We start from the raw sequence: 27971 nt of genomic DNA, 5'->3' as shown, positions 1-27971 counted from the left end.
TCCCTTAACTTAACACCAAGTCCTGTGGTTTCACCAAAACCACAAAACCCTCAGTGTAATTTCTAAAGCTGTGTCTTCTGTAGTGGCTAAAAAATAAAAGGAGCTCTGATAGTCTCAAAGCTTTCTTGTTTAATTATATGTCTGTATCCTTCACTTCCTCAAACTTAAAACTCCCCCTTAATTTAAACTAACACATTGTTAGATGAAAATAAATATTTTATAATCTCAAATTATCCTAAGTAGTTTAATGCTATTTTCTGCCACAAATTATCTTCCTGTAAGTTATAAAACACACTATATGGAAATAAAATTTCTGATTGTTTTTATTAGAATACTCTATCAAACAGGAAGATATACAAGGCGTACTTTCTAAAACATACATTTTGATGTCAAAAACCTGGAACGGAATCCCAATTCTGACAGTTACTAATTGTGACTTAACTTCCCTAAATCTACATTTTCTTATTAGTAACATGAGGTAACTGCTATTATCAAGGTAAAATGAGACAAGAAATGCAGGTAACCTCCTAGCGTACACCTAGCACACACTTTTATTAGCTTTTCATAATATAAATAATGACGCCAACTCAGCCTTTTTTCCTTATTAGTAAAAGGCAGAAAATGCTACCTAACTTATAAAGACTGCATTGAAGAGTGAGATTATGTCTATAAAGTGGTGGCGTATTATTATTATAATAGCAAGTTTCAATAGATTATGGCCTACATTATTAATAGAAATTACAATAGCTATATTTGGATCGATAAATTAATAAGACTAAGTCCAAATTTACCTTATGTTTTCTTAATGATATCCTGTCTCCTATTAATCCTATAAATGAAGATATTTTGTTTTATTTTATTTTAGTAGGCTCCAAGCCCAGCGTGGAGCCCAACACCAGGCTTTGAACTCATGACCTAAGCTGAGATCAAGAGTCTGATGCTTAACCAACTGAGCTACCCCAGTGCTACAAATGAGGATATTTTAAAACTCCAGTTGATTTTTATTGGCAAACTGTCACTGTTAAAACAATTTTAACTTCTGAAGACAGTCAAATCTCATTTACTGTAGAACTTAAATGACATTGTTCTTTAAATGACAAAGTTCAGGCACCATACTATAGTTACCACACTCACTTTTTCAGCTTTTGCAGAAGAATGAGGTCTCTCTAGACATTTTGAAGTACAAAAGGAAAAAAGAAACACGCACTGTAGTCCTAAGGAAGCCCTGTCCTCCCAGCTTTCCTAATCAAGTTAAATTAATGGGAGGAATTCATTTCAAAGATTTTTTTTACCATACACTTTACCCCACAATGGATGTGAGATAACTCACTGGAACATTTTTAAACTAATGAATGCAATGCTACCTAGAATAAATCTGGTTTCATGGAAATGAGAGAAATATGGAGAACTTTTATTTGGGGAGGAAGGGCAAAAGGCTGCAAAACTTGAATAACATACCTAGAGCAGTTTTAGATTTAATTCTAACACATTTAATTATTATCTCTATTTAGCTGGTATTTATAGCCATAAGAGAAGGAAAATTATATTCTTTCTTGCAAAGGTCTTTAGGCTCCTAGAAACATTATACAAATTCTCTCGTTTCATAGCAGAAAGAGTTAAGACAAGTTTTCTACAAAAGTATTATGTAAATCATGCAAAAAAGTTTGTATCATCTCAGGAGCTGCATTAAATCTGATCAGAATGAAAGTCTAAACAAGAGTAAGTCATATACTTCCATGCTCTCATTTTAAAGAAGTAAACTGCGGCAGACACTGCCCTTTTTTTAACCTCATAAAGGCGAATTAATTTTCCAGTAATAAATGGTAGTACAGGGGTTGTGTACCTGTACTTAATTAGGAATTTATATTTATATTTCTTCCAATCTGATGATGACGACCAAAATAATCACCTTAGGTAAGTAAAATATTTATATTATAATTTGACCAAACAATGGTCAGAATGCAAAATTTACTATTTAAATGGAGTGAAGGATAGGTTAAAAACCTTAAGTTCAGAAGAGATAAAACATAGCTTACTGAAGGTATACCTAAAAAAACCAGATTTATTTATATATTTTAGAGAGAGTGAACAAGTAGGGGGAGGAACAGAGGGAGAGAATCTTAAGCAGACCCCCTGCTGAGCAGGGAACCTCACCTGGGGCTTGACCCCAGAACCCTGAAATCGTGACCTGAGCCAAAACCAAGAGTCAGCTGCTTAACCGACTAAGTCCCTCAGGTGTCCCTGAAGGTGTACTTTTTATCTGTCTTCACAAATGTCCTCAAATACCCCTCCCTTCTTCGTTTTCTTCCTCTAGTACACAAAGATAAATACTGAAAGTGTAATAGATAGCCTTTAGTTTTGTTCATCAAATTATTCCTGGCTGGCTTCCAGACACAAAATAATACTGCATTTTCTGGCTCTGCGGCTGGTGGGGCTAGGTGACTAACCCTGGTCAATGAGTTATGAATCAAAGCAACTTATTATTTCTAGGCTAGAGTATTTAACTGATGGTGAAGATCTGAAATCTCCTCCCACCTGCCACCATACCTGACTGCTACATATGCCTGGTTCCCCAGCTGATTCATGAAAAAAATGTTACATAAAATAAGAAATGAACTTTTAAGCTTGTTTGTTATTACATCATAACCTAGTTGATCCTGAATGACATAAACTGGTTCCAGAAATAGGATACTGTTACAACACAAAGGCTAAAATATATGCCATTAATTTGGGGGTCAAGCAGCAAGGAAATTCTCAGAGGATGGAAGGCTAGAATCCACATTAGGCAGCACAAAATACTTGGTAAAAGTCAGTTATGATAGCTTAAGAAGCAAATAATGTACTTAATAAACCTGTAGCTCTAGAAGAGGTTAAAAAAAACCCTAACCATTAAAATGGTGTGTTGGTTGCTCTGTGTTTATTATAAGAAACAAATTTTTAAAACTGATCAGTTGGTAAGCAGGAATGAAGAGTCCAAAAATTCAGAGATTTGTAGCATTTTAAGAATGCTTCTCAACCCAAGCTATAAGTGTAAAAATCAAGAAGGCCTTTGGCTAACAAAGGAAGAGTAATCAACCTTGAAGGTAAGGTTTAAATCAGAGTGCGGCCATGATACTTATAATAAAACATTTGAATGGATTAGAGTCTCAAAAGCAGAGACACAATTAAAACTGCATTCTTGCTTTCAGCTGAACATAATCCCCACAGGAAAAAGAGTAGACACTTAGAGTGTAGCTTTCCAGCAAAAGTTAATAGGTTTATGCTACTAGCAATTAGGAGGCTGACATCTGATAAAGAACTATAAATACAGGCTACTGGCATACAGAACTAAACGGAAACACATTAGAAGCCTACTGAGTTGTGCTGCTGACAACTGAAAATCAAAAGCCGAGATTAAAATCTGATTTAAAAGTACACTTGCATTAGCTCCCCAAAGGGCTTATTTTCCAGTATCTACTTCCGATGAGGTGAAGAAAGACCATGGAGAATGAAAGAATGTCAAAAACCACAAAAAACAATGGACTGAGGAGACCCTCCAGGAGAGATCTAGTATATAAACAAAAATATTCCCCAGAGCCAGGGGAAGGGGACCCTTATAAAGTCAGCCTGGTGCCATTTTTGAGTTGCTATGGATTATGGAGTGCTAGGTTTCCCTCAATCTTCTAGTATCCAAATGGGAGTGTTTATTGTGGTTATCATAGCCCTGTTTTTCTCATGTATATGGGGTATGCTTACAGCAGAGGTAGAGATAGTATTTTCATTCACAGATCTCCAGATCAAGGGGAATGAGATCCAAACCAATGTAGAGAATTATGTGTATCACCTGGAAATCCTAATACTTCAAGCTTGATGCTGTTTAGCTGGGACTTTGGGGATGTGTTCACTCTGGAGTAGATGAGTATATTTTGTGGTAAAGACAGTGATTCAAATCTTTGGTTGACCAGAAGGGCAGATCTGTCATTAGTGTTGTTTGCCAAATCATTTTTTTTCTTTGCCTTCTGGTCATATGGTAGGATTGTATCTCTTGGTCCCTTCATAGTTAGTTAGGTGCAACCATGTGGCTCATTCTGGCCAATGAGCTGTGAGCCCAGGTGACATGTAATTTCTGGCCAGAGCATTTGAATAACTGACACAAGATAAGAGATCTTCCAGAGTTCTTTCCTCTATTATAGTGTCCAGCAAAGTTCAGGATAGAGGCTGCTCTGTCAGCTGAATCCTGGAGTGGGGTCATATAGAACAGAACCTCCAAATCAACCCAATAGACAATGAAGTTAGAAATCAGTCTCTGGGGGCACCTGGGTGGCTCAGCTGGTTAAGCGTTTGACTTGAGCTCAGGTCATGATCTCAGGGTCCTGGCCCATGCTGGGCTCTGCACTTGGTGGGGAGTCTGCTTGTCCCTCTCTCTCTGCCCCTCCCCCCCACCTATGCATTCATGCTCGCTCTCTCAAATAAATCAATAAAATCTAAAAAAAAAAAAAAAAAAAAAAAATCAATCTTTCTCCTGATGATGAAGGGGAAACCATTAACATCACTGAACATCCGAATCAGAGCAAGCTTACAGATCAACTAGTTCAGTTCCTTCTACAAATGATAAAAGTGAGGTCTAGTAGTTATATGAATTGTCTAATCACATAGTAACCATACAGCAGAAAAATTTGATGGAAACATCATTACTCTCATGTAATTCTAAATTACAACAGGACTTATGCTGTTAATCTCTAAACACCAATTCTGGGATAGATTGAATTAGAAACACATACATAAATTAACCAGCCAATCCAGCCTTTAAAGCAACAAATAATTAAGGCATTAAGTTCCAATGCTAAAGGTACCTGGAACTAAGAGTCATATGTAAAGATTAATTAAATAACCACACAAATGAAATGGAAACTTTTAACAGTAATTGCTAAAAAAGTTATGTTATGGGAGCATGTGACGGATCTACCCTAATAGGTAGATAACTAAGGAAGTGATATAGAGCTGTGATGTAAGGATCTGTGGGAGATAACTAAACCAATCTGTACAGAAATAATGAATCAGTACATGGCAGTAAATGAGAAATGATCTTGTGGATGGTGGGACCTGGAAGGCTTTGGAGGAACTAAAAGCAGGCAGGGGCCAGATTACAGAAGGCCTAATATACAAGTCACTTTAAGAGCAATGGGAGCTCTTTATAGGTTTTCAGCAGGAAGTGACACAATGAGATTTCAGTTTTCAAAGGACAACTGTTTTTAATGGTGGGGAAGGCAGGAACTGCAGTCTTGGGAAGACTTGTTAGGAAGGTACTTAAATCTGGGCAAGAGATGACAGTACTTTGAATTAAGGAAGTAGCAATGGAGATGATAACATGTGAACTACTTAAGAATTTTTATTCAAGGTATTTTATGTTCTTTCTAGCCTATGTGAACTTTCATCCTCATTCTCTAATGTCTCCACTGTAATTCACAGTAAATCTGAATGCATTAAACTTAGTGAAAGGACAGCATAACATCAAGATGTTATGGGTAGCATAATATATTTATATCATAAGGATGCCTCTCCAACAGGCCCCAGTAATATGTTTAGAAGATGCATATATACTAGGAATGAATGGTTATCTTGTTTCATGCCACTTTCTTAGAAATTACAGATCTTTTTTATTCAAATTTAAGATTTATTCCAGGAAGGACTTAAGGAAGCTGGGTGGAATTAAAGAGACATTATAGTTATTTAATTGGTTTCTTCCAAGTGATGCAAAGTATTAGGAATTCTTCCTAATATTTTTAGATATTAACAAAAACCGAGGTTCAACTGAGAAATTTCATACGAAAAACCCAATCCTAAAAATATAAAGACCAGGGGAGAATGTTAATCCTATCAAACATTTCTTTACTCTGTCAAATCTTCAAAAAAATACCAAGAAAATGTTTCATCACTACAGAGGTTAAGAGGAATTTCTACAGTGTATTCTACAAAATCACAACACAGAAGTTTGAACAACAACAACAAAAGAATTCAATAGATGTTTTTTGATAGTGACAGAAAAACTCAAGATGAAAGAACACTTTTGTGGAGTGTTCAGTAATAAATAAAATAAATAAATAAATAAATAATATATAATAAAATATAAATAAAATAAAATAAAATAAAATAAGACTGCTCTTATTTTACTGGAATTGCATTGCAAAGGAAAAATTCACTATGGGCAAAAAATTCATACAGAATTCATATACAGTTCAAGATGTCACTATGGTAGAGAAAAAGGAAACTTCAAAGAAGGTAATAAAGTGGTATTTGCAGCCAAAATCTTGGTTTGCAAGAACACTTTTAGATCAGAGAAAAGGCATTTCAATGTAAACACTAAATTAGAGTAAAATGACTGATTTTGATCTTACTTGATTTTACTCATATTTACTTCCAATGGGGGGAAAATGACTTTTTAGGAACTTAATGTCAGAAGTCAGTTTCCACAGTTTTATTAGATTCTGAGTGATAAACTACCCAGAGTAAAAATAGGTATTTCTGATCTTTAAAACAAGGATTTAAAACAACTGCCTAACATTAGAGTTTATTTACCATATATTTACCATATAAGCCCTTGAAGGAAAAGACATGTCTACAGAGCCCATAATATTTATCATTATGCTCTGTAAGTGTAAGCTTACAAATAGTTGATAAATCAACAAAATATAAAACAAGTACTTTTAGCACAGTGTTTCAAAACACATATTTTTGGAAAGGTCATGACATGTTCTCTGGCTTAAACTTTTTGGGGTCATTATTAGAATGTCTCATGTTCTTCCTAATCTGACAAAAATACACAAAAATTATAGCTTAAACCGTACTTTATTCCTTACTCCAAAAGCACAGATAGTTAACACAGATATCTGATTACCATTTTAGAACACAAAAAAATTGTGAAATACCTAGATCTTCTCAGAACACAAACATTAAGAAACATTTGTACTAGAACAATATTAAGTGTTTAAGATACAACTTTGTTTCTGTGTTCAAAGGGCTTTCAGTATAAGAAAAACCGATATAAGTGAATTTATTTTCTACAAGTTCAGGTTTTGTATGACAGGGCTTGGGAGGTGTGTCAAGAAAGGCTTCATCAAAGCTGAAAGCAAACAGGAGTTTGTTGAGTGAACCCATGGAAAGAAAAGAGAAACAGTGTAAGCAAAGGCAGAGCTAAGCAACTAAGAGAATATTAAGAACAGTAAGCAGTTTAGTTTACTGAGCAGAGGGTTTCTGGTAGCATACAGCAGAGATGACGGTGTATCACTTCAAAGATAAGGTTATAAAAAGACTGCAGCTTCTGTTTTAGGCACTCTCTGACATAAGCACACTCTTTCTATTGCATCATCTGCTCTGGGGAAGCCAGATGTCAAGCTGCGAGAACAGACAGGTAGTATCTGGCCCATGTGATGAGGAACAGAAGGCTCCCGCCAACATAAGTGAGCCTGGAAGCAGAATTTTCAATTGAGATGACTGCAACCCTGAACAGCTTTCTGTAGATACCCAGCCAGAATCACATAAAAAAGCAACTCCTAGATTGCTAATCCTGAGAAAAGGTAAGTCGGATTGTTTTAAGCTGCTAGGGTTTGGATAAGTAGTTAGTTTTGCAGCCACAGATAATCAACACATATGTTGATATTGGGTCCTCACTATATAACAAAAACTGAAAATGTTAGAATGGCTTTGGAACTAGACCACGGCATCTAAGGACAGTATTAGTGAAGAAGCTGTTAATAAAAGCTTCATGGTGTTTCCTTTAAGAAAAGAGATGATTTCTGCAGATGAGGGCAGGAAATTTAGTAACACTGTTACCTTTAGTCATGTGAAAAGTAGAAAAATTTACCTAATAAAGCAGGTGATTTAGCTAAGGAGATTTTAAACTGAGAGCTGAAAGTACTGACTTGTTTTTCTGCTTTATACAGTAAAAAAAATGACAAAAAAATAAACTGAATGAAGAACTGTTAACGAGCCAGGACTTGATGGTTTTGAAAATGCATAGTTTCCCCAGGATGCAAACGCTGAAATTTAGAAATGGACTCTGAGCCAAGACCAAATCCACCGCACTAACAGAAAAAATGTGGTCTAAAACTAAATGGAAGGAGTGACTATAAATCTTTTGTTAAAAACCTCAGAAAGATCAAAGACTGTTCCAGATAAAAGGCCTGGTAAAGAGAACTACTCACTTCAGATTCTCTCAAACCAAAAGGCTTTTTTTTTTTTTTTAAAGGAGGCTTAATGGTGTGGTCTTTCAGCAGCAGCTCAGGATAGTAAAAGGCTTATCTGGACAAGTATGGGTGTGGTATTCAACTAATAAAATAGATTCCAATAAAATACATAGAAGACCTACAAACTTTTAAAAAGAATTACATATTATGAAACACAGCCAACATGAACCACAGACAAGAGACAATACAGAATGAAAAAAGATCTTCAGAGTCCCAGAATGTTGGCAGGAAACAAGCGAAGAAAACTCAGTAATGAACACATTCTACCTTTCACGAAAAAGGAGTGAGAAGAGGGCATAACCAAATGCCCAAAGGGCAAAGCTGAGGGTCTTATATAAATTATACTCGGGAACTGACATCCAACCAAGGAACTACTGTAATTGTGTAACTGGATTTCAAAAATGCTTTGGACCAGGAACCTTCTTGAGTCTACCACGCTCCACCTTCTGCCTCCTGGTTTGAATGGGGAATGCTTTACAGGATTATTCTAAGCCTTACCCAGTATAGTGTTTTGGGTATGTGAGGGAGGGGGCAGATATTTCTCTTTAGCTTAAAAGACTGAGAGAAATTTGAGAAGCTGTACTTAAGGATCTACATCTGAGCAGCATGAATATATCTGAAACTGATTTGCATGAGATTCTGGACTATAAGCTGATACTATAATGGGATGAGACCTGTGGGGGCTTTGAAAGAGAGAGAGTATTCGCAGGTGGCTACTGTGGTAGCTTGCCTCCAATGATCCCCATCCCCTGGCATTCACAGCCTTGTGTGGTCCCTCCTACATTTACCAGACTTGGTAATTCCTAGCCCTCAGAAACTGCGCAAGATAATAAGTGTTTGTTGTTTTAAGCTACTAAATTTAGGAGTGATTTATTATGCAGCAATAAGTAAATACTACAGAACGTAAGCAGGGGAAAGGGAAAAGACTAGAAAAAGAGGTCAGATCATCAGGGCCCATGAAACCCTATTATGGAGTTTTTGCATTTTATTCTATCAGAAAAAGGAACAATTTTATGGATTTTAGATATCGAGCAACAACCAAATTCAAATTTTAAAAAGATCTCCCTGACAACTTTGAGGGGGGTTATAAATTTGAAAACCAGAGTAGGGAGATCAAGTAAGAAGCAATTATAAATCTTTTAGACTAAGAGGCTGTCCTAACCTTTTAACAGGAATTCATAGATTCACATGTGTAGATTTGTGTGAAGGAAAAGCCTTAAAAAACTATAAATTACTGAAGCGTACAGAACCTGTTAAAAAATGCAGAAAACTTTTTCACCTGATAAATTCAAAGCACATTTTATACATTTTAGCATTCACTAGGAAACCAATCATGCGTTTAAGTTGAGAAGACAATCCATTTGGCTGACACACTTGTCTACTTAAGGCCACGTTTTTTGCTACCCTGCTTAGTATTTCACATTCTGTCATAAATACAGCTAGAGGTACATCAAAATCCATACTCACTATCGAAATACTCCATAAGAAAAATAATTTGGTATAATGGAAATTTGTTGAAATTTTAAAAAACAACCTAAAAAACATGTTTCTATCCTTCAAGGACTAAAAAATCCTTCAAGGACTAAAAGTGAAGCTAAAATAGTAAGTTAAAAAGATCTGAGCACTTACTATATGTAAGCCACCATGCTATACTTTACACAGGATCTCAATAAGATCAGACTTGGGGTTAACTGCACAACCAGAACTTTAACTAAAACCTAATGTTTAAGCTCATGTTTTGAGCCCAGTTGAGAAGGTATTTTTCAACCCTATCAGACCTAATGCTCCTTTTTAAATTCTTTTACTATTCTATTTTACACATTTTAAAAAGAATATTCAATCCAAGAACGTAACTGCAAAACAAAGGAGAATAAAAGGAAAGTAATTTCCAATAAAGTATGTACTACAACATGTAAATACTTGAGGTATTACCTAGGAAGACAAAATGAAGCCATCACAGATGCTACATGTCTACAAAGAATCACTGTGAATGTAACAGTTAAAAAAGAACAGACGTTATACTTTAGGTCTGTTGACTCAAATCCCAAAAATGATGTTGACGAAGTTATTTCCAAAATGGTAACAACCCTACAAAAGTTCTAAATGAAATACAACATTTCCCTACTTTATATATATATATATTACTTTATTTTTAAACATTTTTTTTTTATTTTTTTTAAAGATTTTATTTATTTATTTGACAGAGAGAAATCACAAGTACACAAAGAGGCAGGCAGAGAGAGAGAGAGGGAAGCAGGCTCGCTGCTGAGCAGAGAGCCCGATGCGGGACTCGATCCCAGGACCCTGAGATCATGACCTGAGCCGAAGGCAGCAGCTTAACCCACTGAGCCACCCAGGCGCCCCGATATATATATATATTACTTTATATACGAACAGCAATCCCAGAAAAGTTAATACATGTGTAAATATATAAAAATAAATATAAAAATAAATACACTGCACAGAAAACACTTTACATGTAAAATGAAATTAGGTCCTAGACTCAGATAATTTACAAATGGAAATTTAACCTGTTAGGATATTCTGGGGGATAGTCAAAATCGTAAGGGCAATTCTTTGTGTTGCAGGGCTACCCTTTGCACAGTGGAACTCACAATGTTCTTGACCCCAAAAGCATCTCCCTAAAATTGTGACTATCAAAGGCATCCCCACAATTTTCCAGAATGTCCTGAGGATGAAGAGAATTCTACAGTCCCCGTGGAGAACCCCTGATGAGAAAGGAAAGTTCTCAGATGCTCAATAAGAACCCCAAAGGTCCACCATACCAAAACCCTTCACTGTAAAGATATTTACATAGAGCTTCACAGTTTTTACAAATTGAAGGTTTGTGGCAACCCTGAATAGATCAAGCATATAGGCCTCATTTTTCCAACTGCATTTGCTTATTTCGTATCTTTGTGTCACATTCTGGTAATTCTCACAATATTTCAAATTTTGTCATTATATACTTGTTAATGGTGATCTATGATCAGTGATTACAATTCACTGAAAGCCTGAATGATGGTTTTCATCAATGAAGTATTTTTTGGGGGGGCTTAAACTCATGGCCCTGAGATCAAGACCTGAGGCTGAGATTAAGAGTCAGATGTGTAACCAAATGAGCCACCCAAGTACCCCACTAATAAAGTATTTTTAATTAAGAGGTGTACATTTCTTTTGACATGTTATTGCACACTTAACTGACCCCAGTATAGCGTAAACATATATAACCCACATACTTACAGATGGGTTAACTATTCATCCTCCTTGCTTTTAGTGAGAAGCAATCCCATATCATTTTGTCTTCATTGTCCTTTCGAAAATCATAACCCCTCTGAAATTCATACCATCACTCTTCCCAAAGCTGACTTACACACTCCCTTGGTCAAGTCACAGAGCTCCCAGTCTTCTTCTCAACTACTAACACTCTTCTGCCATCATGACCTCACCCACATTAATCTCTTCCTCTATTCCACCTTGGGCACCACTCGTGATTATACTCTAGCTCCTGCCTTCACTGGTAATTGTACCACCTCTGACATCTAAAATCAAGCATCTCACATTTTAACCACCACCCTCTCCTTAGTTTCACCCAATCTAGCACATCCCTCCCACAGAGCCTTTTATTTCAGTGACTCCTACCACTCCCCCACTATTTATCAGCTCCCTGATGTCCTTTCCCTCCCCAACCAGCTTAGATTCCATGGTTTATCATGATGATCTACCTCTCATCCCTCTCTTCTTCCTCTGTCCATTCTGGGCAAACCTTTGCCCTAGAAAAACTCCTACTGTATACCTAGTTGGTGCTTGAACCCAAGTTTAATGCTTGCATTCAACTGCTCAAGTGAGCTGACTGGTCTCACTTGAAATGATCATAAACACTGAGTTACCAGCTAGTCCTTCAATCATACCACATTTCTCTAGTAAATTAGCTTTCCTACACATACCTTCGTCTCTCTTAAGGTCCCCCCACTACTCTTGAGGTGATGACCTCACCTCATACTTCACAGAGAAAACAGAATCATAGGATGAATTACCTCATTCTCCCACTGCCAATTCTAATAACGGATCTGCATTTTCCGATCACATATCTGCCTTACTTTTAGAGAGGAAGAAGTACTCTAATTAATGACCAACTGTTCTAATTAATGACCAATCCCCACCGTGAAATTGATCCAGGAGAGACAGTTTGAAGGAAATAGTTTTAGAAAACAAAGTGCCGAGCAGAAGAGGGGATAGGATGATTTTATCCTTTTTGACATCATCATTAAAACTAAGTCTAATAACTACTTTAACATTTTTATCTACTAATTCTATTACCTGGGTTATTTGTCTTTTTGTTATTTTTTTCCCTTGGTTGTTGGTTGTATTTTCCCATTTCTTTGCATGCCTGATAAGTTTTTAATGGATGCCAAAAACTAAGTTTTATGTTGTAGGACCTTTTAGCATTCCTTTGAACATTTCTGGGCTTTTTCTGGGACACAGTGAAGTTCTCCAAAATTAGTTTGATCCTTTTGAGAACACTGTTTAATCTTTGTTAGGCTGTATGCAGAACAGTCTTTAAAGCTAATTGGGGCCTACTACTAAGGAAGTAACTCTTTGGAGAGCTTTTATCTGACAACCTGAGTATTAGGATGTCTTTCTGCTCTGGCTATTGAAGACACAACCTACTCCTCGCCCTATGTGAGTTCCCTGTACTGTCCCTCTGAGTTCTTTCCAACTGCTTTTCCCTCAGCCTCTTTAGTTTCCTCACAGATAGGCTCTGATCAGTTTTTGGCCACACTCAAGGGGATCTCTGGAACTTTGTGCATGTCTGATATCCCGCCCTAAAGTCACTTCAGCATCCCCAAACTCTGAATTTTCTCTCTTCAACTCAAGGAGGCTGCTGTCAGGGTCTATTTGGGATCTCCTCTACCTCTGCTTACAGTCTGTAAACTCTCCGGGTAGAGACAGGGAAACCAAGGGCTATCTCTGCTTCCCTCATTTCTGTCCTATCCTTCCTTTGTGCCTGCTGGAAATTTGTGACTGATTTTTAAAAAAATTAATTTATGTTAGAGAGAAAGAGAGGGAAAATACATGTGCACACACATGGAGGGGCAGAAGGAAGAGAGAGAGAATCTCAAGCAGACTCTGGAGCGCGATATGGGGTTCGATTTCACAATCCTGAAATCGTGACCAGAGCCAAAATCATGAGTTGGATGCTTAAAAAGACTGAGATACCCAAGCACCCTATTGTGACTCATTTTTACAAGAAATCATTTTGTTGCTCCCCTGCCCACTCCAGCCACTGTCCTACTTTTTCTGCTTCTTCTCATAGCACAACTATTGCGAAGAGTCCTCTATACTCGCCATGACTCTTTTATCTTTCATTATTTCTTCTATTCTCACTGGGCTTTCCTTCCCATTACTCCACCAAAATGGGCCAATGGCACACATCCGATCAAACAATCACCATCCCCTTACTAATCTTCTCAGTGGACATAGTTAACCAACGTCCCTCTTTTTTGAGACGCTTTGATCCTTGTTTTCTTCCTACTTCTCTATTAGAGCTACTCCTCTAGCTGAGCCCCAAGGCACAGCTTTAAAGACCATCTATCTCCCAAAGACTTTCAAGTTTATAGTACCCACCCATGACTTCTAAATTTTACAGTTGTAGTGCAGACTGTTCTAATGCACTATGTTCTTACATAGCCAGTTAGTTATGGACAAGAGGCACTTCAAACCAAACATGTCCATTCTTTCAGTATCCTCCCTCCTCCAATTTTCCCTATCTCAGTAAGTGGCCCAATCATCTACCTATCCAGGTGCTGAAGGTAAAAATCAGGACATAATCCCTGATTCTCTCTCTCTCTCCATCTAGTACATTCAGATTCACCAGCAAGTTTTGCTGGCTCTACCTTCAAAATATACCTCAAATCCATCCATTTCTCTTCATCTCCACTATCATCACTCTAGTTAAAGTCACCATCAACTCTCATTCCTGCCAATATGACTCATTCTCCCACATGGTGGCAAGAATAATCTTGAAAAGACACAATTCATATCATGTCACTCCTTTGCCTAATGCTCTAATTGCTTACTTTATTTCAAAACAATACAAACTTGGGGCACCTGGGTGGCTCAGTGGGTTAAAGCCTCTGCCTTCGGCTCAGGTCATGATCCCAGGGTCCTGGGATCGGGCCCCACATCGGGCTCTCTGCTCCGTGAGGAGCCTGCTTCCTCCTCTCTCTCTGCCTGCCTCTCTGCCTAGTTGTGATTTCTCTCTGTCAAATAAATATAATATTAAAAAAAAAAAAAAAACTATACAAACTTCATGTAGTAGCCTGTAATACCTAACCAGATATGGACCCCTAACTATCCTTGGTCCTCAGTCTCATACTACCCTACCCTTTTTTCACTTTGCTCTCATCATATTGGCCTTCTATTCCTACCTCAGGCTTTCTGCACCTATGGGTTTCTCTGCCTGGAATGTTCTTCATCCACATCTTCACAGGGTTGGCTCATTCCCATGGTTCCAGATCCGTGTTCCTTGACCACATATGCAAAGAAAACTCAATCTTCCTCCTTCTACCTGAAATTAGCTTGTTCTGCTACCATGTAAGTTTTATTTTTTACTTTTATTTGCCTTCTTTTTTTGGTGTTTTCCCATTAGAATTCATTCAGTTAAACAAATCAAACCCTTATTACATGCCAGGCACTATTCTGGGTGCTGAAAACATCAGTTAAATAAAGCTAGACAAAAATTCCAGCTCCAATAGAGCCTACTATATATTCTACGACGTAAGATTCATGAAAAAATGAACCCTGTTTGTTCACTGTCATATCCATGGGGCCTATAACAGTCCTTGCCTCAAAGCAAATGCACAACAAATATTTGCTACAAAAGTGAATGAAAATGGATTATCTCTGTTTTCTCAGTCTTTGTACAACAAACATACCTCACCTCAAATACCTTCACTTATCTATTAGAATAATGATCACAGTTCTTGCTTTAGACTTCCAAATAGCCATATTTACGTTTTGTTTCCCTTCAGCCTCCATTACATTACAAGGTAAAACACAACTTTGCAACCATCACTCTAAGATTCTGGCTCCAATTTTGAATTCTCGTAACAATAAAAGCATTGTGACTACAGCACCCACTTAGATTCTTTAAATCCTTTATAACTTGTGAGCCTTCCTAGACTAAAATGAAACTAATTATCCATGCACCCAGACTACCTTTACTTCTGTGTAAATTATGTTTGTATAATATGCAAATAAAATCATTAACTAATTCAAGATTGAATGACTTTTCTATAACCGCATAAAGCACATCTGGAAACAGATTTGAATTTATTGGTAACATAATATACTCATTACAACAGGAAATTATCATAGCCTTGCTTCATTTTGCAGTTACCAAAACCTCAGTACTCGGGTGTATACATGCATGCACTCAACTGTTGGAACCTGGATGAAGCCTTTAGTCTAACGCTGATTTTCCCAATTATTGCCTAAATTTAAAGACACCCTTTTTGCAAATATATACAACTGAACAAGCAAAAGAACACATCTAACATGGTCACATCGGATAATCCCCAAACACAAGGGATTGTGTAAATGTAGCTGTTCTTCAGAATCAAGAAAAAGGCCATTCTAACATTCAATTAGTACTTGGTAATAACAAAAGTGATCTACACAGCATTTTTACATACCCTGCCTTATTCACTCCTTGGAGCTACCTCGTAAATCAGAAGACCGCAGACACATAAGAGATTAAAGTTCACTCAATAAGGTTAAGTGATTTGTCAAAGGCCACAAAAGCCAAACTACATTTTCTCGGAGAATATACGACTGCTACTTGTGATTTCACAATTATGAAAATAGTTCATCCCAATATATAAAAAGATTTGAGACTGTATTAAATCATCAACAGGATGCTTTATTTATTTTTAAAGGAGATATTAGTTTATTGAATACACCGCAGGAAGCAGCAGGCAGGACGGCAGAGAGGCTGTCTGCCCATCCACAGGATGTTTTAAACCTCACATTATCTTTGCCCCTGGATTTACACTAAGGCCACGTTCTATTTCTTCAGCCAGAACTTGTTATACTGAAATAAATTCAAACAAAATGATTTGCTTTAATATGTTGCAAAATTCAGCAAGCAATGCCATCACGTATAACTGAAACCGAACCAAATTTTCAAAGATAACTTCTTCAACAACAAATAATTGAGGAAGAGTTTTATCTTTTGAAGAACTGATTATACTCCCATTCATCACAGCTACAATTCAAATAATGGGTCATAGTACACTTAATTACAACATGTCTTTGTTTTCATCCACCTACTACTAGGAAGCTGGTGGATGAAATTCACTTCATATACATTTAAAGGAACAAAGTTGGGTCTCTATTATGTTTAAAGTAACTGTAATAGCTCAAAATCACTACCTGTAATCACAGGTTTTAAGTTACATAAACTTTATCAGGAAAGACTTGTTGTTGCTTGAGACAACACAGTTAGCTTCAAGTAACTGATGGAAAGTAGTTTTAGCAATTTATTGAAAACATTTGAATCATTTTTCTCATTGACTTCCCAATAAATGATATACTCTTACAGAAAAGGTATTATAAAATACTAACATAAATCACACCTTAAGGATTCAAAAGTTTACTTTAAAAAGTAAAAGACATACTCTAATCCCTGTCTTTAGAAGTATTTCATATTTTCAAACCACTTTTGCACCTAAAAACTCACAACTCATTTTATTCCTAAATTACAATATAAAATTCTCTTTTCCTTGTTGATTCTCTTAAAAAGCAGAATTACAAACTATGCCATCATTCCACGGTATTACTGCTCCTTTTATAAAGCCATCTTTTACTTTAAACTGTTTTAATCAACTGCTTATAACAAATACCCCTAACTTTTCAGGAAAACTGAATCATATAGTCAGACTCCACATTTTTATATATACAAAAAAACTTGTCATTGGCGATGTACGTACATACACACATTAATCTTTCATCTGTTTAACTTTACTACTACCACATACCATGATGCAAAATGAATGCAAAATATAAAACTAAAACCTTGTTTTTAGGGGTGTTGGTTTAATACTCAATCTAACCACAAATCTATGAATGTGTAAACACAGGTTATTATTCCCTGTTTACAAAATTTAAGCTATCTTACATTTAGATGGTACTTTTAATTAAGTACTGTTAATTAGGAAAAAGAAATGGCAGTTCAGCACAAACTCCATTACAGATCACAAAGCATTCACAAAACATGATTAGATATGTAAGCCTGTCAGTAATGGTTCTAACCCAAAATTTTAAGTATCAAATAGTACACGGAAACCTAGGAATTGTAATTTTCAAGAGGTTCCTTTGGCAGTTAAGAGTACTCAGTCTCTTCCTAAGTTGCGTATTAGCTTTCTTCAATTATTCTTCTATTAATAAGTCTATCTAATTGTCATACTGATAAAACCAAAATAACTTCATTTGAAATTTCTACAAGTAATGTTTAACCTTGAGCTTCCTGCTCTACCTCATTACCAATACTTTGAGAAACTGATGACAAATAGGAACTTTTCTCCTAAAAAAAATACCATCACAAAACTTTATGTGCATACTGTGGAAATTCATAACTTTCAAGATTATTTCCAGTAACCCTTAAAACACCGACTTAGAAACCTCTACCTTAAAAATATCTTGGTTGCAGGGCAACTGGGTGGCTCAGTGGGTTAAGCCTCTGCCTTCAGCTCAGGTCATGGTCTCAGGGTCCTGGGATAGAGCCCCACATTGGACTCTCTTCTCGGCGAGAAGCCTGCTTCCCTCTCTGCCTACTTGTGATTTCTGTCAAATACATAAATAAAATCTTAAAAAAAAAAAATCTTGGTAGGGAGTGGCACCTGGCTAGCTCAGTCAGTAGAGACATAGTTGAGTCTTGATGTTGGGGTCATAATTTCAAGACCCATGTTTGGTGTACAGCTCACTTAAAAAAGAAAAAGAACAAATAAAATGTAAAAATTAAGAAATCTTGGGAGGGTAGAATTAAATTTTACTACTGCTTCTCAGTTATCTTTGATTTTAAATGACTATTTACTACTTAATGCAAAAAAACCTCTCAATTTCTTTCTAATGTAAACCATTTGAAAAAATTGAACCTTGCTCCTACAGTAATTGAGATTTCACATTATTTTTCTTCACTTCCAAGACAGAAGGGAGAAAGCTAGATTAATTTTACAGCTTCAAATACAAGGACTAAAAGCTCTTAGTTTATAAAATTTTAAAGAAAAAAAGATTCTTGGTTTCTTTCAAAAAAATGAGAAATCAAACTTTTAAGTTGATAATTTAAAGTGATTTAATTTTTTTATAAAATAGAAAACTACTTTAAGTTTTGAAAACGTAGCACTTATTTTTCCTCATATCAAAGAGATATACATATTTCCAATTTCCCCCTAATTAAAAATGAAAAAATCCTGCCCACTTTATAAATGGTCCTTAACTTGGGTTTAATAACATCGTATATAGGACCACTCCTAATGAAGCCACAACACCCTAGACATCCCAATGAAAATGTTAAACTATTGGAACCAGGTAGCTCCAATTTGTTGGAGCTTTAATATCACTTTAAAATCCATGTTTTCAGTATGTCTTTCCTAAAGGTTAAGTATCCATATGGGAAAACTATAATTTAACGTAAAGCTCCAATTTTGACTAACATAAATCAACTTTAATAAAAACCTATCGATAGTACTGACATCTTGGAAAAGCTATCTTTTCAATTAAAGGTGAAGCTATGGCATGAAACTCAGTATTTGAACATTCCTAACTTCAAAGTTAGGATCTCAAATTTAAGATTATAATCTTAATAAAAATGTTCAAGAACTATAATGGTGAAACATCTGCCCTCCCCACTTGCTTAAACTTTTGTCTTTTTTAACCCCCAAAGGGACTCATTTATCTCGCTCAGATCTCAATCTCAGGGTCCTGAGCTTAAGCCCCATGTTGGGCTGCCCTGGGCAGGGAGTCGACTTAAAAAAAAGTTATTTTTTGATTTGACAAGTTATAATGTATTACAGTGTATCAATTCAAACATTTAACCCCCAAACGTCTAAAACTCAGTCAAGTCCTTCAATTTATTACAATCTGGAGTTATTTTTCAATCCTACTGTAATAAAAATAAATAAATTTTAAAACTGAGTTAAGTCATTTTTGGGTGGGGAATTGAGTATTTCTGCTTAAAATTGTTTCCTAAAAATTAAGAGGCAGGCCTAATTAAGTCAATGTGTTCAGCTTACATTATTAAAATTGGTTAAATGGGAGTACATTAATAAGTTTTATTTTCAGTGTTAAGACCTAGGATTTCTGTTATTCACCACAGAAACAAAACATGGTAAAAATTACCAGACACAGTTTACATGACAATTTTGCAGATACATTTGATCATGAAATGCTTTCTTAATCAAGTGTGTATACAAAACCATCCTCATTTAAGTCTGCCCTATTTTTCATGATCAACATACCATTATACTTCTTCTAAACTAGACCCTCAATTCAGGTTCCAGAGCACTCCAAGAGACACCATAAATAATGCATCTGTCAAAGGCAAACTTTGTTTCAACCTTTCATCTTTTTAAGAAGTATATCATGCTTCAGCAAATTAACAAGAGGTTTTGTTTTTCTAAGGTTAGCTCAGAATTCAACTACATTTATGCTTAGTCCACATTTTCAATAGCGTGTAACATGCTACTTTTAATAGTGTGACTTAACATGGCCTGCTACTACAACTGACAGCATGAACCACAGGACTGTACAGGAGCAGTTTACCTGGTACTGTTTACATCCTTCTATTAAATTCGGTATCTGTTCCTGAGGTCTATGTTTCACTGGTCATAGTTTTGGTTGTATGTAAACCGAAACATTTAAATAGATGATGGAAAAAGAAGTCTGAAGGAAAAAAGTCCCCGATGTCCCAGAGAAATAGATTCCACGTGTTACTAACTAATGATACCCACTGCACTATAAAATGTCAAAATTATTTCTGTGAACAAAATTATTTGTAAAATTTAACAAGTATTAATACTTGAGTTGAGCTCAGCTCTGATTTCAGGTTGTACCTCTTGGACTGTCTAAAGTATTCACAGAAGCAAGACTCAACTAAACGTCTAAAGTGTACTGTAGTGCTACTTTGCTTTTATCAAGGCTCTCCCCACCTTCCCTGGCTGCAAAACAAGAACTATAAATTAAATTCCAAGGCAGTGTAACACCAGCACCCCAACTTGAAAGTATTATCTGTAAAACTTATAAACAGAAACAAAAATAAAACCAAAAGACAAGATTCTGCAATCACAAGTACTTTAATTTTTAAAAACAAATCACTTATTAAAAAATAAACAAATGGCACCAGTCTACTCTAAAGTTGATACATGTAAAATAAATTAAGAGGTTCCGTCTCATAGATAAAGGGCTGAAAAGTCAGTACTGCACTAGACAATCTCAACTACTACATAAACTTATCACTTAGCTTATCTATAAAGTTAGATTTAAAACACTACTCTCAAAAGTAACATTTACTGTCACAACTGTTTTACTTGAAAAGGTTAAGTAACCCAAACAGTTTAAATAGCTTTATTTTCAGAATCAACATTACAAAGCATAATTTCTACATTTAAAATTCTTACAGTACCAAATAGAAGTATTACAGTACAATTTTCCACAACAAAATTGTAGCACACAAATCCAGCGACTCCTTGATTTCCTTGAACTGTCAATACACTGCACCCTGTTTAAATGGCTGTACCTGAAAACCAAGGTATGCAATTCCTTAGGATTAGAAGTCATCAAGTTATACTGTCAAGGATCTGGGGGAAATGAGAGGAAGATTCTATTATCCTTGTGTCTGAACCCAATTTCTACAACAAGGTAAAGCCACAGCTATGATAAAATGTCTATTAGGTTTAAACAGTTGGATACGGAAACCCACCCGATTTAGACATCTCAATGTTAAGATTTCTGTAAATGAACTCACTTAACTTTAGTTCGGTTATCGATAAGGAAGGACCCCCTCTTTCGAAATCTAGATCTATAACATCTTCTTAAATTGGGTGTTTTCTTCCCCTATGTTGAGAAACCAGAAAGAAGGCGAACTTACACTTTATTTAAAAAAAAAAAAAAAAAAAAGGCAGTAATAAAGTTACAGGCTTTAGGAAGAGCTACGTACTCCAAAATAAGTCTGCAACATAGTCTCAAAGATCAAAGAAAAGTCAGGGATAGTTTATTACCCTCCGATTAATTAGAACGGGGGAGGATTAAATGCAAAAGTCCCAGAAAGAGGATACAGATATTAAGTCTTATCTTCTATGAAAGTAAGTCATCCGGGCAAACACGCCGCACCCTCGACATTCTACTGCAGGGGGTGAAGGGAATATAAACCTCACAGACGTGCTGTCAACATTACAGGCCCCACTGAGCCCAGCCACCTTTCCAGGCCAACGGGAAGTGAAATTCCCCCACAGGGCACGGAACCTGCGCTCCCCGGCGCCGGCAGCGCGCGAAGACCGAGGTGGCCCTAGAACGCCACCCAGCGGCCTGCGGAGAGGGCTGCAGGCGGGTCCTCCGCGGCTCCTGGCTCGCCGCACCCCCACCGCCACCCAGCCCGTTCCCCTCTCCGGATGCACAAGGCCCAACCCAAGAACTAAGACCACAAAATGGCTGCCGGTAGCTTCGTCACGTGACCCCTTTGTGCCTTTCGGGCTCCCGAACTCCGCGGGACCCGGGTACAAGTGGCCGGGGTCGGCGGGTGGCCTCAGAGGAGGCCCCGCCGGGCCGCGGCGGCCGGGGGTCGAGGCCGGGGGAGGCGGGGTAAAGGCCCGGCCGGCGACTGAGAGTCGGCGGCGAAGAGAAGATGGCGGCCATTTTGTGTGGGTATGCTGCTCCGCCGCCGCCGCAGGCAGCAGAGGGAGCGGGGCCTGGCGCTGGGTCGGACAGGGGAGTTAACACGTACCGACTCCTCTTCCTTCTCCATTCCGGTGGGCATCTGCGGCACGGCCCGGTTTATCGAGGCGTATTCGTGCAGGTCGGGCAGATCCTCACAGCGGAAAACCGGCAGCGGCTTCGAGGCGTCTAGCGCCCGCGCCCGAAACGACAGTTTACTCATCTCAGGCGCAGCAGATACCTCTCCGCTCTGGGGAAACGGCCCCGGCCAGCGGGATCATGGAGAACCGGGGGTTCGGTCCCCACTCGCCTACCGCTGCCGGGGACTTGAGGGGCGGAGCGCAGAGCCCGCCGTCCGGGCACTAACACCAGCCGGGAGGGTGGGAGGCTGTGCCGCTCCGCTCCTCTCTCGCTCGCTCTCTTCAATACGCCATGGCCAACATGGCGGACATTAAAACTCCACTGTGCGCTCTTCAGCCAACCCCAGCCATTCCCCACACTGCATCGCGCAGCGGCGCGGGCACGCGGGGGGGGGGGGGGAGCGCGGGCTCGAGGCCCGGCGCCGGCACGGAGCGCGCGTCCCGCCAACCCCCGGCGCCCGCCGGCCTCGCTGCTCGCGGCCCCCACCCTCTGCGGGCCTGGAGGCGGACGGGCGGGACAGGGCAGACTGGGCGCTCGGACGCCGGGTATCGGCTCCTCCGTCCTTCTCTCCCTCTCGGGCACGCGCTCACTTTCTCACGCTCGCTCCCTCCCAGCACCGGTTTCTGACAGGCGAAGGTGCAGGCAAACTATCTCCACCCGCACACCGGTTTTGCGAAAGGCAACGGCGGGAGAATTGCGGGGTGGTGCTATTGCCCCGGGGTAGGCGGGCTCGGCACCTGTCACCCCGGCCAGCTGCCGGCGCGAGGGGCGGGGGAGACGCCGGGGGGGGGCCAAAGCCGCCCTGGGTGGGGGTTAGGAGGGGCGCTCCAGAGGCGCAGCGCACCGATGGGAAATTCAGTGATGAATGCATGTCTTAGCGGGTTTTCAGGTCTTTAAAACAAAAATACGAACGAAATTAGGGGCAGAATGCCTCTTCGGGTGAACTTTTACCAGCCATTTTTTTTTACGTCTAATGAAACTCTGGATTATAATATTTGACAGGCTCAGCCGCAAACCATTGGTCAGTTCCCATCCATTGGGCTCAATATAAACGGTAGACATCCTACTCTGCTCCAAAGTAGGGTTTTTTTAAAAAAAATCTTGCATTTTATCTATCCATATTCACTCTTATTGTAATTGAAGCAAAAGGAGTTATTATCGGACACTGTTACCTTAGGAGAAAAAAATTTGAAGCAAGACCTTCAGATTTTAGAGCCAATTTGTTACATGTAGTAGTTCATGTTTTTTTTTTTTTTTACTGAAGGAAAATGCTGCTTCAACATAGCCATGGGTTCCGCTTATCACTTGTTTTCTGAAAAACTTTCTAAAATTGAATCATATAAAGATCTGTAGTGCTCCTGTCAAATCAAAAAAGAAAAAAAAGGCGGGGGGAGACCGTGTTGTTATAGAAATTTAGATAGATGCCATCTATTAATATTTGGTTTATAATACACGTGAAATTGGTATCTAGAAATCTCTTTCCAGTGGGTTATTTAAAAAATCCAGAAAGACCATTGTGGTGGGTTTAGTAGGTTTGCCAGCAATATTACAAACATTCACTGAGATACAAAAATGTTTTATTAAAAGTCTGGTTTTCTTCCTGGGGGCTACATAGTAAAAATAATCACTATTCTTAAATACCGGGTTGGATAGGAGCTGTTACTTGCTTAAGGCACATGGGCAAACTGCTGTCTTCCAGGTTGGTTTAGCTACACTCTACCAGGTGGGGAAAAGACAACGAGTGCATAGATTGCAGTTCTCGAAAATTACCCTGAAACTCTTAATACTGGCAACTTCCCTGTATGAGGCAGAGGGACTTTCATTATATTTCCTATACTAAGACTGTGCATTTATTCAGTGAGCAAACATTTATGAGTCCTCATGGCCTTCTATGTATGCTGCTGATTGTCAAAGAGCTCGCGGAGAAGGACCTTTAGATGACAACTGCCACACCTGGAGTGTTATGATGAAAGTGCAGGCTATTGTGGGAACAGGCAGGAGTGGCACCCAATGCCCAGGCAGCGGCTCTAATGAGAGGATTCAGGGAAGGTTTTTTGGAGGAGATGATATCTGAGTCAAAATTGTGTAGGATAATATGAGTTAATCTTGCCAAAAAAATGAAGAGAAGGAAAAGTATATTAGGCAAGGGAAGCAGCATGTGCAAAGGCAGCCACAAGAGCCCATGTCATATTCTGGGAGCCTCAAGAATTGCCAAGCATACTGTGCAACAGACATGTATTTAGGCAGGTTTAAGAGTTCTGGCTCAATATTCATATAGTAGTCCTCTCCAGCCTGCAATATTAGATTTCTGAAAATCCTGCAAGTAGAATTCTGTTAATTTTACAGAAGACTTTGTAGAGCAAAGTCTTTACAGACTTTACGGACCAATAAGACTTTCTAGAACAAAATAGGGTCTTAAATTATGAATGAAGCACCAGGGAAACAAATACAATATTTTTAAACTGCATTAAAATAACAGCTTATGAATAACATTTTCTTCATCCCTAATGGGCACTGTACAAATCAGTTCCTTGCTCCCTAGAAATTCTAGAATCACCCTCCATGGCAGGGTTGGAGATATTTACAAATTAAGCTTACGTTTTTGCAGATAATGTACCTGCTGAGAGACATTTTCTTTTTGCATCAATTCTCCATCCAGCTCAATGCCCGGGATTTCTGACTCCCAGTCCTGGTTTCCCAAGGACCCAAAGGCTGGAGTCCTAAGCCTTATAACTCAATTCACTTCCCTCCCTCCTAAGGGGCAGGAGTGCAGTAATAACAGTTCAGGTTTCAATGTAGGGAATACAAGTAAGATTCTGATCAAAGGATACCCAGTTAACCAAATGATCAGCACAAGGCAGTATGGTGAAGTACAGTGTTATGGGAGTTCAGAAGGAAAAGTCAGTTCCCGCTGGGCTGATCGGAGAACATGGAGAAGACAGTGTGTGATTTGGTTGTGAAGGATGACTAATATTCCAGTTGGCAATGGCAATGAACGGGTAGAAGAAAGGGTATTCATGGAAAAAAGCAACTGTTTGAACAAAACAGAGGAGGCAGCTGGCTGGTTTATGAAGATGAGAAGGCTTATTTGGCCAGAATTCAGTAGGAGACTCCGACAACAAACCAGGTATATGGTAAAATGGGTAGGAACTTGGATTGAAGGAATAGGGGAGAAAGTAAAGACAAAGTTTTAATGGTGATAATAATTATAATATCATCATGCTCAAATGTGCTTCATTTCAATTTATACCAAATACAGAACTTCTGCTGAAAACAACAAAGAATGTGTGAAATGCAACTGCTCTGGCACTGCTGTTGGCTATATATAATAAACCTGAAATATGGTTCTGAATTTTAGCTCATGTCCAATATGTGCCCAAGTCTTATTATTTATTCTTGGACATTGTACCCAGGATTCGTTTCCTTATTTCCATTTCCATTGTCTCAACCATAGTCCCAGCTCTCATCACTTCCTGCCTAGAAATGACCTCCAATGCATCCTTTATTCATGCATTCCTTTGATAAACTGTTCTTAACCACCTACTTTACAGGAAACAGCAGGTACTCTCATAGTGACTAGTGGTAACCAGTAGTGGCTGGACGAAGCTTTGTTTCCTGGGGATATCAAGAAGAGAATACAAACTGCCCTTCAGGGATTCATTAGTGCATGCCACCAAATCAGTGTGCCTAAATCCCCATTCCATATGTATCCTCCCCTCCCCAAGTCACTTATTTATATCTGCTCTTTGTTTTGCCCATTAGATAAAGCCTTTTGGGGGTATATGGCTGTTAGGGTGCCTCAATAACTTTGACTAACTCTAACATACTTTCCCATTATTGCATAAGACACGCTCTTCACTGCCTCCTAAGTCACACCACCATCTTTAGAAATCAGCATGTCTTTCCTGCCTCCAGATTTTTATTCATTCCTTTCACTCTGTTCTCCCCCATTCAGCTTCAGACTGACTATTTATTTCTAGCTACCAAAATGCTACCTCACAGAAATGTTGTGAAGATTCAATAAAACAATCCATGTAAGTATTTAGAATGGTCTGTGATCCACAGTAAACCTTCAGTAGTTGTAAACTATTGTTATTATCCTTCAAAATCCAATTCAAATATCATGTCCTCCATGAAATTTTGACTACTTAATCTCTCTGGGTTCTAATTTCCTAATCTGAAGAGAGGTTAGGTGAATTCAAAATAATTCTTCTTAAGCTTACACCGTTCTTTCTCCTTTCGGAACTCCTATTACACTTTCAATCAGAATAATAACCACATTTACTATGTGGTAGGCAATGCAGAAGTACAGTTTAAATGCATTATCTCATTTAATTTTCATGGGAGTCCTACGAGATCTGTCCTGTTAGAGAGGTTGCAAGACCAGCCTGTGGTCATGAAGTTGGTGAGAGGCAATGCTGAGATTGAAATCCCTGGTGTCTAACTTCAGAGTGAAGCACCCATAACCAGATTATAAAGTGACTTGAGGAGTGAATGAGAAGTGAGGAAAGATGTTGAATATGGGTTACCCTTTTAAGAGCCTTAGCAAGGAAGGGAGGAGAGGCAGAGACAAAGGGGTAACTATCTGGGTCACAAATTTGTTGTTTTTGAAGGTGGGAGAGATATGGGCATGTTTGAATGCTGAAAGCAAAAAATCATGTAAATGGATTAACTTTAGAGCTATCTTCCTTTGAGGCAGGAAGGAAGGAGAGCAAGAATGGATAGTGATCCAAAGAAGTTAAACTCTCTTTGATGGGAAAGTAAGATTTAAAAAATCATGATGCCAATTTTCCTAGCAGCAGTCTAGATTCTTCGTTCCTTCGAGCATTCAATAAATATTGACTGGAGGGGCACCTGGGTGGCTCAGTGGGTTAAAGCCTCTGCCTTCAGCTCGGGTCATGATCCCAGGGTCCTGGGATCGAGCCCCACATCGGGCTCTCTGCTCAGCAGGGAGCCTGCTTCCTCCTCTCTCTCTGCCTGCCTTTCTGCCTAGTTGTGATTTCTCTCTGTCAAATAAATAAAATATTTAAAAAAATAAATATTGACTGGATGTTTACTAAGAACTAGGTAAAGCAGTTTGTGCTGGAGAGCAACCTATTTAATCCAGTGACTGGCACTTACTGACAGACTACACCTGTGTATAGGCCAGGTGTTAGCCCAAGGTTGTAAGGGGCAAAGGCATAAAAATGAGAGAGTTGGGAGACACCAGAGGAGCCGGCTGATGGGAGGAGGAGGAAGAAAAGGGAGGCAGAAGTAGGGAAAGGGAAGGTAGTAACCTTTAAGGTGCTTTACAGTCTCAGCACATAAAATATATTATATTTTGACAATTAGTTCTACTAAGCAACATATCCAATCAATATGGTATAAATGGTACATGGGGCAAAGAAATGAAACTTGGAAAAATAAGAGAAAAACCATTAATGAAGTAGAATTTTACATTGGAAGATTTAAGTCAAATTTATTAGTGTATGGTAGACCAAAAAAGATTGACAGGGAAAGGGGCTTTCAAGAGAGACTTATGTGAGTTACTATTGCTTCTATGACCCAAAGAAGGAAATCATTTTCTCTCTGAAACTTGGGGCACAGAATTATATTCTCTATTACCTAATAAGTTAGGATTGTTGAAATTAAAGTTCTACTTTCACTCTATTCTTCTTTACGATACTGTGAGTAACCGTT

The 27971-nt window shown here is 38.4% G+C and overlaps 1 protein-coding gene across 4 annotated transcripts in view; it reads right to left on the bottom strand.

Moving 5' to 3' along the window:
- Positions 1-27971, bottom strand: part of EPC1 (enhancer of polycomb homolog 1) — a 92180-nt gene that overhangs the window by 44128 nt on the left and 20081 nt on the right. For 3 of the 4 annotated variants that reach the window (XR_006819616.1, XM_046011715.1, XM_046011717.1), the window contains exon 1: positions 22222-22860. The exons of the other annotated variant lie outside the window; for it this stretch is intronic. Coding sequence is in view for 2 of the 3 variants with exons in the window: in XM_046011715.1 (XP_045867671.1) it covers positions 22222-22374 (153 nt within the window). In the remaining variant the exon portion in view is untranslated. Of the gene's footprint in view, positions 1-22221; positions 22861-27971 lie in introns of those variants that run through there. 4 annotated transcript variants of the gene reach the window in all.

Source organism: Meles meles, chromosome 7, assembly GCF_922984935.1.
Source record: "Meles meles chromosome 7, mMelMel3.1 paternal haplotype, whole genome shotgun sequence".
In the NCBI taxonomy this organism is placed as follows: domain Eukaryota; kingdom Metazoa; phylum Chordata; class Mammalia; order Carnivora; family Mustelidae; genus Meles; species Meles meles.
Note: the sequence above shows the minus strand (reverse complement) of the source record. Positions and strands in the feature narration are given on the sequence as shown.